This window comes from Acipenser ruthenus, chromosome 5 (assembly GCF_902713425.1).
Source record: "Acipenser ruthenus chromosome 5, fAciRut3.2 maternal haplotype, whole genome shotgun sequence".
Taxonomy (NCBI): Eukaryota; Metazoa; Chordata; class Actinopteri; order Acipenseriformes; family Acipenseridae; genus Acipenser; species Acipenser ruthenus.
Window position 1 is genome coordinate 37,638,583 of NC_081193.1, and position 14,294 is coordinate 37,652,876.

The 14,294-nt window shown below is 38.5% G+C and overlaps 1 protein-coding gene across 9 annotated transcripts in view; it reads right to left on the reverse strand.

Annotated features, from left to right (window-relative positions):
* Positions 1-14,294, reverse strand: part of LOC117402844 (nesprin-1-like) — a 194,828-nt gene that overhangs the window by 15,497 nt on the left and 165,037 nt on the right. For 6 of the 9 annotated variants that reach the window (XM_059024130.1, XM_059024134.1, XM_059024133.1 and 3 more), the window contains 9 exons: positions 12,919-13,085; positions 6,786-6,948; positions 5,381-5,568; positions 4,678-4,828; positions 3,878-4,060; positions 3,163-3,300; positions 2,529-2,720; positions 1,758-2,103; positions 1,296-1,364 (listed from right to left, as the gene is read on the reverse strand). In XM_059024130.1, coding sequence (XP_058880113.1) covers positions 1,296-1,364; positions 1,758-2,103; positions 2,529-2,720; positions 3,163-3,300; positions 3,878-4,060; positions 4,678-4,828; positions 5,381-5,568; positions 6,786-6,948; positions 12,919-13,085 — 1,597 coding nt within the window. The remainder of the gene's footprint in view (positions 1-1,295; positions 1,365-1,757; positions 2,104-2,528; positions 2,721-3,162; positions 3,301-3,877; positions 4,061-4,677; positions 4,829-5,380; positions 5,569-6,785; positions 6,949-12,918; positions 13,086-14,294) is intronic. The other 3 variants (XM_059024132.1, XM_059024131.1, XM_059024136.1) reach the window with 1 other exon arrangement.

A 14,294-nucleotide genomic window follows, 5' to 3' on the forward strand; every position in this document is an offset into this window, starting at 1 on the left:
TTAGAGCAACTTTCTCCACGTAAAAGAATAAAAGCAACAATTGCAGTTGCCAAAAAAAGTTGCCTGAATGTTGCCTGTTTCATAGGCTTCAGAGTACACAGAAAGGGTGTACTAAGTTCACATCCCACTCAGTTATTCTTTGGATTTAAATACACAGTCTTCTAATGTAAAGTACTAATAATGCTTTACCCTGTATCTTTCTAAACAATGGATTTAGGGGAGCTCCCTAATATAATCTGAATCTCAAAACAATAATTGTATGAATATAGTAATTGTTACAGCTGTGTATAATGGTATTTAAAACAGGATTCATTTATCCTACTGTTTACATATCCGCCCTTACTCTGGTCCCACTGCCGTTGGATATGCGATGGATTACTGTACTGTACTCATAAAACAAACATTTGAATTAGCTGCTTTAGTTACATTTCTTTGTAAGCAACCAATCACAATAGTTTGACATGAAACAGTGTATGTGTGCCTGTAAGATAAAGTTTAAAGTATGAGATTAAATGAAATCTCAGCCACTAAAGCCATGTCTGCTGCAAACCAGGCACATTAAGCTTGGCAGCAGAAATGGTGTTTCATTGTAACTTTCTAAATAACGTATCTTTATAAAGGGGCTTCGCTGATTAGTTTAAATTGCATAGCTACAGTATCACCATCCTTACCTGAAGAAATCCCACCTACACAAAGGTAGGAAAAAACACAATCCATTCAAAAGTCTTCTTGTGAATTTAAGACAGCTATGACTTACAACATTTGCGTAATGTATTTCTCGTAACGTACTACTGAACAAAAAAAAAACAAAGTTACCCTTCAGGTTTTTAAAAGAAAAATCAACAGAGATAAAAGATTTACAACCATTGTCCATCACGGTGGTAGTGGATTAGTTCACAAACCATCAAATAATGTGACCCAGTGATAATACAGTAAAAGCTTAACTATAACAAACACACGCAAGCCCATTACTGTTGCCTGCTATAATGTGAAGAACTCAGCTGCTAGTCAGGTATGAGATGCAAACCAGGGAACATACAGTTAACAGTATGCATGCCTGTAAGTGGTTGTTTTTGTTATTATGGTTAAGCATACTTTTATTGTGGTTAAACAGAGAATGTGCTGTTATTTATTTTGTAAGAATGAAAAATAAAATTCCGAAGTAGTAAGTAGGTTGTACAGTAATTACGGCTGTGAGGGTGAGTGATCAGTGAGTAAGTGAATGTTAGCTCAGGCTGGTACCGGCAGCAGCTAAATTGCCTTATTTGGGGCATGCTTTGGCTAGGTGGGCCTACCAGAGGTTGATCTCAAAGTATATTCTGTCAGTTTAACATAGGCCTCTGGGCTCTCAGGGATCACTACATCTGAAAAAAATAAATACAAGCAACATTTGAACAGCTAAAAGGAATGCCTCTGGTATTTCACTCTAACAGAGGGCAAGTCAGGTCTGCAAAAACACATCTATAATCTGTATGAACGGTATACCGGTCGTGTGTAATGTTACTTGCTGGTTAGCAGAATACTATAGTGCTTCACAACTGCTTCAGATGACAAGCATAAATTATTCAAGGCTTACTTCTGAGAACAGTAAAATAGACATGGTGGCAGCGATAGGTATTTGCAGAAAACAGGTGAGTTCAAATTGGAAAATCTCTAAAGTAGATGGCCCCAGGTTGCAAATTAGCTGTGAACTAATGTTCATCAAATTCTCATTGCAACCCAATTCTCCATTAAAGACAATAGCAACGCAAACTGACCTGTGACGGCTGCGGCTCCTCTCAGGTATAACTCCTTGTCGTCTTCCTGGGCGATCTCGTCATCGTCGGAGGCGAGGGCCCGCTGCACGGCACTCATTGTCTCCAGGCCGCGGCTCAGGTCGTAATCATGGTCCCACTCCAGGGGGATGGAGTCCATGCTTGCTGGGGTGTCCCGGCCCGAGCGCTCCACCCGCACTGGCGGGGCCATGGAGGTGGAGCGGCTGGAGGAGGGGTGCGGGGAGAGCACGCTGTCCACTGACTTGTCATTCCAGTTCAGACTGGACAGCTCTGCTGCATCCTCGAAGTCCAGCTCCCGGTCCGACACATCATGCTCATCATCTGTCAGCTGGGGGAAAAATAAATACATGTGGTCAATAACTATTTAGAATAGCTTACTTCAAGTTGTCTGTTTTTGACAGGACATAAACGACTGAAGATTTCTCACTTGATTAGTGTCAATAGATTTATCAAATTGCTTTGCCAATAGGACCAAATATTACAAATACCTACAAATACCAATCCTATAAACCTAACCAGCTTAAAAGTAAAAGAATATTTTAACTATCTAAGCACACTGCTCTGCCTAAACACACTGTTCTGCCTTCATGTCCAGTTTGAATATACAAATATAAGATAATTTGCCAAGGCAGTAAGCTTGGTTTTCTAAGAGGTATAACAGGATATTTCAGATCAAACATTTCTGCTGGCATTGATTTGCATTACAGGTTGCTATGTCTTGTGCTTGTTCTTTGCGGTCAGTGGCAGGCATACCGGCAGGCGCATGAGTTTCTTGTAGTAGCGCTCGACGCGGCCGAACACCTCCTGGCAGTACCGCTGCAGCTCCTCCAGCTCTTCCTCGATGATGGCCGCATCCAGGGGCTCGGTCTTCTCGATCAGCAGCTCACCCTGGTGGACAACCTGCTCAATCTTCCCACTGTACAGAGAGATCTCCTGCTGGAATGCCTGTCGGGGAGTTCAGGAACAAAAAAAAGGCTCGACACACAAAGAACGTGGCCCATTCAATAGCCAAACACCACTAATATTCATCTCCTGGAAGTGAAAATCATACACACTTAATTTGCTGAAAATTCAAATCTAGTGTAAGTACAAACATTTATTTTAAAAAGCCATGCTTATAATGTAAAAAGAGTAACAGTAACATCGGTGGGTGGAGGAATCCTTCTTAAGAAACAGAATCATCTTTGGAAATAGTAAGCCAGAAACTTCAGTATAAAAAATACAAACTACTGTATGCACACCAATGAATGAATAACAGCAAATACTGTACATTTCAATAAGTGTAAATTTTTTAAGTTTCTGTTACTGCACATCTAATTGAATCTGGGGTTGCCAATGTGCAGTTAGCTTGAGTGTGATGCTACTGCTGAGCATGAAGATCTCTTACCCTGAGTTGCTTTATCTTTGCCTGAACGTCGCACTCTGAGAAGTGTTCAATGTTTGTGAGCTGAAGATCCATCTCTGTAAGCCAGACCAGTATGCTGTCCCTGGTCGTCTCAAACTCCTCCCTCTGGCAAATAAAGTGCTGTAACAAAGAGCAGGCATACTTTATTATGTCATACAAACCTAGCCTGTTCAATTTTCTGTTTAAAAAATAAAATTCAGTATCTTAGCATGCTCACCACATACAAACGATATACATTTTAGATCTGTAATATTAAACAATTTGTCCAAGCTAAGGAAAGCTGATTTCACACAGCTGTTCTAGCGACATTACCACTGTGCACTGTAAGTGTGTTTTTACATATATCCATATAAATAATTACTGTACTACAGTTTACCAAAGGGGCAGCAGTGTGGAGTATTGGTTAGGGCTCTGGACTCTTGACCGGAGGGTCGTGGGTTCAATCCCAGGTGGGGGACACTGCTACTGTACCCTTGAGCAAGGTACTTTACCTAGATTCTCCAGTAAAAAAACCCAACTGTATAAATGGGTAATTGTATGTAAAAATAATGTGATATCTTGTAACAATTGTAAGTCGCCCTGGATAAGGGCGTCTGCTAAGAAATGAATAATAATATTAGTCAGTATAAAGTATTATAAGGCTTTGCTCAACAGCAGCATTGCATTGCATCATTGTAGTAAGGCTAGTCTGGAGTACCTTTAGTCTACGTAGGATGGAGGCCACTCTCCTCTGCAAGTTGTCCCATCTCTGATTGCCATCATGGACCATCTGCTTCAGCCTGCAGGAGGAGTCGGTGCGGTTCTCCCGGGCCAGACGGCGATACTGCTTGTTGATCAGCTCCAGCTGGGTCAAGCTCTCGTGGACCTGCCGCTGGAATGCCTGCAACAGCAAAAAACAATCAGTCAGACTGCTTTAGTCCATTGCAATAAACTTGGGATGGGAGGGTGGAACTACAGTCATTATCAATCCCTACTACTTTAAAGAGGACTAGGCACCATGGGCATTATAAAGCTTGTTTCAGGAGATGTACTAAATCATTTTATACGGCGAAAAAGGAAACTTGGGTGACATCACAAAGGCTCAGCCAGGGTCAGAAGTGATGGAGTTTGTAATGTGGCGTCAGCAACAGTTCTATTGAGGGGTCGGCATTTTAAAGCTCTCATGAGGCCACAACTGCTTCCTAATGCCATGTAACTACTTTTTGGCAACAGCTTTTGTATTCAAGGGAGTCTGCATCATACTATTTTTAGGGCAGTGACTTTTGTCAAAATTAAATAAAGCTGTAAATGACATAACTTTAATGAAAATCCGATATGGTACTTTTTTTCCTCATTTTCAAACACTGCTTAAATTTAAGATACAGAAAAGGTGCCAGCCTTTAGCATTTCTCCTAATTTACTAGAATGATGCTTCATCTATTGGACAACTGGATTTGGCTTCTGCATTAGGCTTCTGTCTGGGCTGCCTGATGGATATTATTTGGTATACCACTGTACCTCAAACTTCTTCAGCTCCTCCTTGGCTACAGTGTACAGCACTCCGGCGGAGTTGGGGATGGCTGCTGTTCTCTCTGACGTCTTCAGCCAGTCTTCAAAGCAAGAAAAGTCATCTAAGAACTTCTGCCAAAGCCTCCATGTCTCTTCAATCCTAATTAAAAAAAACAAAAACAATAACAAAACAAAAACAAAATAAAATGAAATCTCAAAAACAATGCATTTTTTTTCTAGTCAACCCACCATTGCCCCCTGCTGGAAATTCTTTAGCTGAATGGCACAGTTACAGTGAAACATTATCTGGTATGTGCACAAAGCATGACAGCACTAAGCAACTGCTGATGTTTAGTAAACTTGGTCCCAGCTGTTCGCTTGAACTGCAGCAGCGTCTGCAGATATACAGATTCAATGGGTCTACAGCAAACGAAGAGTAACATGTTGTAACATTAAACCATTCACCTCCTTATCAAATAAGTTAGTAACAAGCCAATTACTTTAAGGTTAACCACAGACTACCCCTGCTACTGAACAAAAGAAACACCAAAAGCGGAGTAATTTTCATCACTACATTTGTATCACTAATTTGAACTCCCATTCCTACCTGCAGGGTTTCGATCTGGTGTATACAGTTGGTCTTTGTCTCTCAAAGCCTTCATGAATGTGTGCAATGGTTCAGAGAGGGATAACTTAAAGCGCTTTGCCTTACTTGAGTCTTCTCTCCATGGACATGGCACAGATGTTCCTCCACCTCCTGTCTAGGCTGCGGGTAGCTTGCTGGATGGAGTCACACTCAGTGTCGGTGGCACAGGCGTCACAGTCATGCAGGAGAACCTCACACAGGTTCAGCACGGAGGCCACACCGGTGCTGTGCTTCTCTACATCTCTCTGGAGATCCTGAAGACAAGAAAAACAACAAACCGTTTCAGTGCCTTTAAATACAAAAAGTTACATCTTTAGTAACAGACAGGCATTTAAGTGCATTAATATGTTTCTTATCAAGATGAAAAATATATATTTACTGAGTGACTATTTAAAATGAATGTTTTCATACAGTACAAACCTCACTTGAAGCATTTGAATCACTGTTATTCAAATAAGATATTGTATATCGTTTTCGTAATTTTTTTCTCAATAATATTGAACACATTTAGACATCTGACAAAAGCATCACTCATTACCAACTACCCACCATTAACTTAAACTAACAATTTACTAGGTATTAGTTACCATGTTTCTACTATGCAACTCATACTGCTTTCCTCATATTAGCAGTACCATTTTTTGTTTCTAGGTTTTTTCCTTTATAGAGTAACAAAGTAACTTTTCACAGTCTTAACTGATGAGCTGGATGTACTTTCAATAGACAAATTATATCAGGTTCTGACTCAGGTAAAAGTAGCTGCACTGTTATAAAATATTTAAGAAAAGTTGAGAAAAATCTTATTTAGAGCCAAGATTTATTTCTATAAACATTAATATGATAAAAAATAAACATACAAATATATAACGTAGTTCACATGTAAGTTTACTTAAATATTTTTAACAGCACAGTATATACAGTATAAAAATAATATAGAAATGTTTCCATTTTGGGCTGTTACCTGTATACCATTTTAATATAGTAGCGAGAGCACGCATTACAAGCTACTAGTTTTCACTCAATCTGTGCTTTTGTGCCATTTGATAATGCATTCTGGAATATTACATTTCATACATTGTGAAGTGTAATGATCAGTATGCAAGTTTTTTTTTACTGGCTGCAAGTTCTGGACTAAAGCAATTCTCTATTGTGAACAAGGATGAAATACTTAACTAAAAGAGAAGCAAAACCCAAATTGAACGTGACAATCTATCACAATTGTGCAGACTAACTGGTTATAACAATTCCTTTAACAGGGATCATTTTGATTAAAATATTTTATAAAATAGTGAGGGTTTTTCAAAATGTAGATAAAGTAATCTACATAGGGGTCCGGGAGCATACACTAAAAGTTTGCTGTGACAGACGGACGGGCCCAATCAGCATTTATATTTGTACATGTATGAACCCTGTCTTTAGGGCCTCCTTTGCTAGCTGTTATAGATTTGTGTTTGTTTTGCGAGTTCCTTACCTGCTGTTCATTGAGTTTCTTCTGTATCTCGCTGGAATCGCTGGTCTCATAGACAATGGGTTTGGACAGCTCTGTTTCAATATGAGCCAGCCACGATCTCAGATTGCTCATATTCTTATCCAGCTGCTGTACAGTAACCAGGGTGTCCCTCAGCTTCTTCACCCTGCAATGGGGGTAAGGAGGGGAGATGTTAATAAGCTAGTGTACCACCTCCACATTTTTTAATGATAAAGAACTATACAATCACTACCCTTAATTTAGCAAGGATAGTTTAGAAAAGCAGAGTGGATTTAACAAACTCTAAAAGCCCAGTATATATGCAATGTCTTTGTCTTATAAAGCCCAGTATACACACAATGAAAATGTTATATAACATTTGCTTTGTAAGTTTAGGTGTTAGATTTGAAATAACTGTTCAGCTATATAAACTGCTCGAGTTGTTGTTGCTGATTTTGCTAATTGGGGCTTACATCTGAAATAAATTGCCTTGACCTGTATAATGAAAATGACCTTCCTCTCTTCATGGTAATACCACCACATTAATTGCATGCATATGTTGCCACGCTCCTAAACATCACTCTGTGGATAGACAGTTTCTAATTCAACAAACCCTGAAGCAGTCCAACCTGCTAGAATTTGAAAGGAGGCTGCACTGTTTTTGTCACAACAGGCTGATATTAATTACGGTTGCATAAGCCAAATGAGCAGCTAATAGTACTGACATTTAGGTTTTACAGTAATAATCAAATACAAACCATCACAGATAAGTAATTGACATCTACCTATATATCTCTCTATATATATATAGATATATCTATTATTATTATTTATTTCTTAGCAGCCACCCTTACCCAGGACGACTTACAAGTGTTACAAGATATCACATTTTCATATACAATTACATTATTTTTTACACATTATTTTTACATACAATTACCCATTTATACAGTTGGGTTTTTACTCTAGCAATCTAGGTAAAGTACCTTGCTCAAGGGTACAGCAACAGTGTCCCCCACCTGGGATTGAACCCACGACCCTCCGGTTGAGAGTCCAATTAACCACTACTCCACACTGCTGCCCTGGTTATATACAGTATATATCTCAATTCAGAACAAAAGTCTGATAATTCAATGAGAAAACAACCTTAAAAAAAAGTCCAATGTGCCTTACATCAAGGTTTAAAAACAGTAGCACATAGGTCACTGAATCTTATGACGACTGTCCTTCGAATTGTCTTATTTCATTTCACTGCGATTAGGTCAACTGTAATGCACCCTGTAGTACACTCAATTTCATCACTATCGGGTGTACATTATTCCATTAATGCACTACTTTACAAAAAAAATAAATAGATGAACAGAAGTACTGTGTAATGCTTAAGTGCATATGGTATAAATTATATTTTCAACAGCCCGAGCATTGGTAAAAGCCTGTCATGTTATCTTTTGCTGGCTGAACTTGATCTCACGCTTTTTTTACTGAGAACACCAAGTGAAGGACACTTCAAAATATAAAAGAGTACACTTAAAATATTTTTTACTGATTAAATGCTTTTTAAAATGTCTCTTTCCATTATAACATGGACATCTGACTGCAATTACGGTTTTTGATGTTTAGTAAGTAGAGTAGATTACATTTCCATCTTGTTTTTAGGATCTTTTAGATTTGCCTAGGTTTTTTATTCTGTTTTTCAAAATATTTCCCCTAGTTATAGCTGTTGAAGGCCTTCGCTATTATTAATGTAATATATGATTTTTGCAAACCCAGAAAATGGACACAAAAACTTAGTGTAACTTAAATGTTTATACACAAGATTGGATGACACACTTCATTCACAATACAATTTATCACAAAACAAATGTACATGACACCTTCAAAAGGAGTTTATAAATGTTTGCAAATAATTGTATTTATTGTCATCTACTGTATGAATATATACAGTTTCAGGAATGTAAGCAAATGCATTTCTGTACAGTGTCTCAGGGATTTCGAATTGAATTCCCAATGTGTAACAGGGGCTTGACGGATTTAGCATGTGTGTGTCAATTTAGAAAGTCTAATGCAGGACACAGTATTACAGTCAAAGGTGAGCGACCTTAAACAAGAATGGAAACAAGTATGCTATGTCATTGTTCCATCTCATACTATATCTACAACATCAAACTAGACGACTGCCCTTACTTTCATTGAATAACCAAATGACGCTTGCTACATATCATTACTCAAGGTAACATTACTTTAAATAAAACCACACTATTCATTATTCTTTGGGGTTGTTTTTTTTGAGTCAGTACTGTAAATACAATGACATTTCAACAAAAAATAACATGCCACTACCTGCTGTAGCTACTCTATGTCTGCATGTTCTTAAATAAAAGCTAGAAGTTCCAACAGTAGGGCAGTTTACATGACTCTTTGCAAAACACCAAGACATACAAGATACTGCACCCACTTTTAAATGAACCCTTAAGGCATGCCATAATGTATTGCAACACACTAGTAATAGAAAGCACAGGCTTAGTCTAGACCGACTCAAAACACCCAATGTCAGTAAAAAAAAAGAGGGTATAAACTCTCCAAAAAGTATAGCCTGCCTGGACACATCGCAGTCACAGTGTGGAAGACCCGAGTCTGCATCACGGCAACCGGCCATTGTTTCTGTTCTGAAGTCCAGCACCATGGAGCTCAGGTTAAGAGAACTGGAATCTCTACAAAGTTTTGGATCCACAGGCAGATTATTCCCACAAGGCAAGGCAGTCAGAGGCAAATTCTACACTGACTTGTTAATGGCACTCTAAACAAATGTTATTGGAGACAGCCCGCGAGTGACAAGTGTTCATGTTTCTAAATAAAACTTACATTCATCAGCATGTGCTGGCGATCTGGCCTTCCAGGAATGTCAGAGCGAAAAGCGGGCGGAGAGATAAAGCTCCCAATAGCAGGAGTAAGCTGTATGTCCCCGAAACAGCCTGAATAAAATGACTCCTGAATAAACACTACGACTGCTAAAATGCTGTCCCTTCTGAATTTTAACTCAACAAAGCACCAGTTCTCTGGCTGTGGGAATGGCTTCAGTGTGTTAATCTGGAAAGGGAGGCCAGTGATGGTAAACACAACAGCCAAGAGAGCGCAGCTGTCTTACTTAGCTCACTTCCAATCCAACAGCAACAAGGGAAAAACAGTGCTGTGATAGCAGGCCTCCTCACTGATTATTAACACTGTGCTGACACAGGGCCCCCTCTGTCAGGGAAAAAGCAGAGTTTACGTAAACTCTATACTACAATATATTACAAAACAGGGTATGTCAAAGACATAATGAAAAGACCATTAATAGAAGACCATTTTTTTTAAATGTAAGCAATTAAAAAAATGTGGAAAAAAGGCTAAATCCCAAGCAGATACAGTGTAAGTTACACATGCCAGGCCACTGGAAGGATGCAGGACTGTACATGGGATTAACAAATTAATATACAGTAGAACCTGCCATATGCGATCTGATTTGTTCCACGGGTCCATCGGTTATGTGAAAATATTGTCTCTGAGGGTTATGCTACATTGTAGTTGCTTATTGGGGCGCTATAAATTAACAAATGCAGGTACAGCAGTGTGTCTAAAACACCAAAGTACAATACTGCAAAGATAATCAGTAAAAATTACTGCAAAAAATTAAATAAAAAACAAAAGCACTTTAAAACAGTATTTGGCAATTTACAAAACAACATGTTAAAAACAGTTCTTACCATACTTTCTCAGTCCATGTCAAAGTAATCTGATATTTATTTAGTTTTTGCACCAAAAGTGCATGTGTTAACTTAAAAAAAAAAAAAAAACTGTATTTGAAGGTCAGTGATCTCCTTTTTAATGGTACAGTAATTCTATTATTACTCACTTTCTTGTTCTGCTTATGTAAAATAAAAAGTGAAACTGCATTCAGCTGCCTCAGGGTCTGTAACAATACCCTTCTCATCTTTTCTAGCATCTGTTTATCTGCAACTGAATTAACTGTTTTAGACCCACAATGAAATGTGCATTGATCAGTTTTCATCTGGACCGTTCAGTTGGTACCTGAATGTGTAAATGACACATGCCAGAGGTCTATCGGTTAATAGAGGGTATCGTATCGTACAGGATCGGCTATGATTTTACTGTATAGCCATCCAATAAAATCTCCAACGTGCCTTGGGAATTGTTTGTTTAACCACTTCAACACCATAATGTATGCTTGTACGTCAATTGAAAACCCACTTACAGTACCATGCCGTACCTGCGTACGTCAAGTTTCCCATTCTATTCTATGATCGGTTTCTCAGTCAAGCGTTTCAGGTTTCATTCTCTAAAGCAGTGCTAGTACTGTGGAATGTGCAATGAAAGTTGGGGGAGGGTCAGGTGACATTTGTATCCAATTGCGTGTCATGTAGCGATTCCAGTCTAGCTGTGGGCGTTTAGAAGGCTGAGATATATTGCAGGAAGCCATTCAGCTTTTACAAGTATATATATAGTGTTTTAAATTATTTGTTATTTATTTATTATTAGTTTTACTTGTTTAGTTATAGTTTATATAGTTTTTAGCGAAAGCTAAACATGGCAACGTACGTGGTCTTTCTATAATGAGCAACGGGAGTGAAGTTGGTTTAGTGGATTTCCATACCAGCGACAGTGATGCTGACTTATCACTCAGTGATTATGATGAAGAGGATGTGGAGCCAATAACAGTACAAACTGTACCAACAGAAGAACATGCAGCTACTTCACAGGTAAGCCAGCTGCAAACGGGAAGCTGTTTGGTTTGAAATGGCAGTACTGTGACGAAATACTACCAAAACACAGCACTGGGTACAGGCAATGCAGCAGCCAGATCCATCACAATGCCTACGCAAAGTAGCTGTGTACACGCATTTGTGACTATCCCTCCAACACAAGCGAAGCAGACACAGTAAAAAAGGTACAGGGTCTGCTACAAAAATGAAAACAAAAGAAAAGACAAAAGAAAAATGTGCAGTGGTAATAGTCGATAATGGCACACGTTTTGATGTTGTTTGATTTTTATTTGATAATTACTGTTTACTGATTATTATTGTTATTAGTAGCATTTTTGTTTTCATTGTTTAAAAAAATTCTCTATATTGAATATGGGTATGTAGTACACAGCAGCATAAAGGGTTAATGAAAAACACAGTTTTATTTGTGTTTTATTCATCACATGTTAACATTTTATAGCAATTACAGGTTTGAAAACATTATTATTATTATTTTCAAAATCTGATATCTGGGAAGGGGTTTCATTTTTACATCTGGCGCTGAAGTGGTTAATTCCTGTCTCAACCTATTTGGCCGCCCGAAATCCTCCAACAACCAGAGAAAGCAGGAGGTATTTGTTGCCAGTGGCATGCCAACATGATCATGCTCTACAGCTGAAATAATGATAAGAATATGCCAGGTGTCTGAATCCTAATTATATTGGTTTGATGGGTTTCCTCTGAAGGGGTAGGCCAGACAGGAGGAACACTCCTAAACCAGGTTCAGCAGGAGGTGCCTGCAGCTGCTCCAGTCCTTCCTCTGCCAGCAGATGGCTTTACTAGGCTGCTTTGTGTCAAGTAGACAAATTATTCAGCTAGCTAGAGCCTTCATCAGTGTACATTTCGTGTAGAATTTAGGATGTGTCAGGGAATTTAAAAAAATCAAAAATTGCCAATGAATCGAGGAATCCTATGATGTGGCAGGGCATTAGAGGTACTTTGTATTATATTGCACCCTGACAACCCAGCACTGTCCCTTTTATCTAAGGAACTATGTGTGCTGTAGTTATAGCTATTACATGACATGTGCTTTGGTCTTTCCTTGTTTATAAAGTATTTTTTTAAGGTTTAATGCTGAAAATGTATCAGTACATATTTTAAGGAATAAATGAAGCAGCACAAAACTCCCTAACATCATTCTGGAGCTTTGGTTGAGCCCATAGAGGACAGAGCGGTCCCTACTGAGTCTCCAACATCACACTCTTTCTGTAGATTATGACAATAATTGCAGTTTTGTGCTTAGCGTCTGATGAGATTTAATAAGATCAGAATCCAGAACGGTATGATTAGAGACATCCTGGCATACATTGGTCATATTCTAGAGTCTGCATTCCCACCTGGCTCCAATGAGGTCCAGAAGATGCTGCCAGCGGTCGTTGACCTTGCTGAGGTTGTGCTCAATCTCAGCCGCTTTGCTCTCATGACTGGCCTTAGCAAGCCTGTCACCCATCTGCTGCAGCTGGACTTTGTTTTCCTGGGCCACAGAGATCTCCTCTTGATAGTCCTGCAGGACAAGCAAGAAAAGTTTAGAGACAAAGCTGGCCCATTTCTTTGCAGTACTATACCAATTATATCTGTATTGTCCATAATCGCTTAAAGTTTCCCAGTTAATTTTCTAGTGTTTATCCTGGTTTGTATACAAGCACTGCCTGAAAATAAAATGTAGTGCCATGTTTCCTCTGATGATACAGAACAGCCCCAGTAGTTTTTAAGTTCTGACCTTTTCTGTGATGTTATCAAACCCTCCCCCTTCTAAGCATCTGATGTTGTGTTTACAAACAGGAGGAGTGCAGAAAAAACAAGCTTGTAAAATACCCTTTAAGGACCGTGAACATGTAAACACGATAAAAAACGTGCTTCATTTCTTTGACTTACCGGGCCTCCATACTTTGCAGTATAGCGTGTTAATGCATATCACTGCAAAACAGTGAATTTCACTGCCTGCTTGTTTGTTTTTCCGTGTGACATCACTGAGACTGGCACTTCATTTTTAAAAGGACGGATTACAGCAGCATGCAGAAACTAAACATCACATGTGTCTGTCTCATGTGTTTTAATATATATGTTTTTACAACATTTATACATATCAAGAAATGAGTGGATATAAGCAGATAATGTTTCATGAACTAAATCAATCAGGTACGTTTTTTTTTCCCCCTTATTACCGATAATAATGGAATGAAGAAATAAATCGAGAGTTGTGTCCATTATTGCTTATAAAAGACCCTAAGTATATACATTTATTATGGTATTGCAATCACTCATGTGAAACAATGTTTTGTGCCCAAACATCAATATTTTTCAACAAAACTTTCAGGAAGTATTGTAGGTCCCTCAGGTCATAGAATAACATGTTTTTATACATATATCCCTAAGCAGAATACATAATACATAAATACTTTAAAAAATCTTGATGAAAGATTTTATGGTTTCTGGAGTACTTTATAATGTTCCACAGAGTGTTCTGAAAAAAGGACACCCATTCCAAGATCCTGCTGTAAATAAATAGATTATTTGTTAATTTGTATGGAGAGTCAGATACAGCCAAACTGAAAAACGCTTGGCCCTTAAAGGGTTAAATGTAATAGCAGGAGATTCAAATACAGTGAAATGATAAATGACGAAATAGTCATGCTAGGGCTTGTCAAAATTGGTTCATATGACTAAATCCAATATACTAAACTTATTTTTTTATTATCCTGCAGTGCAAATC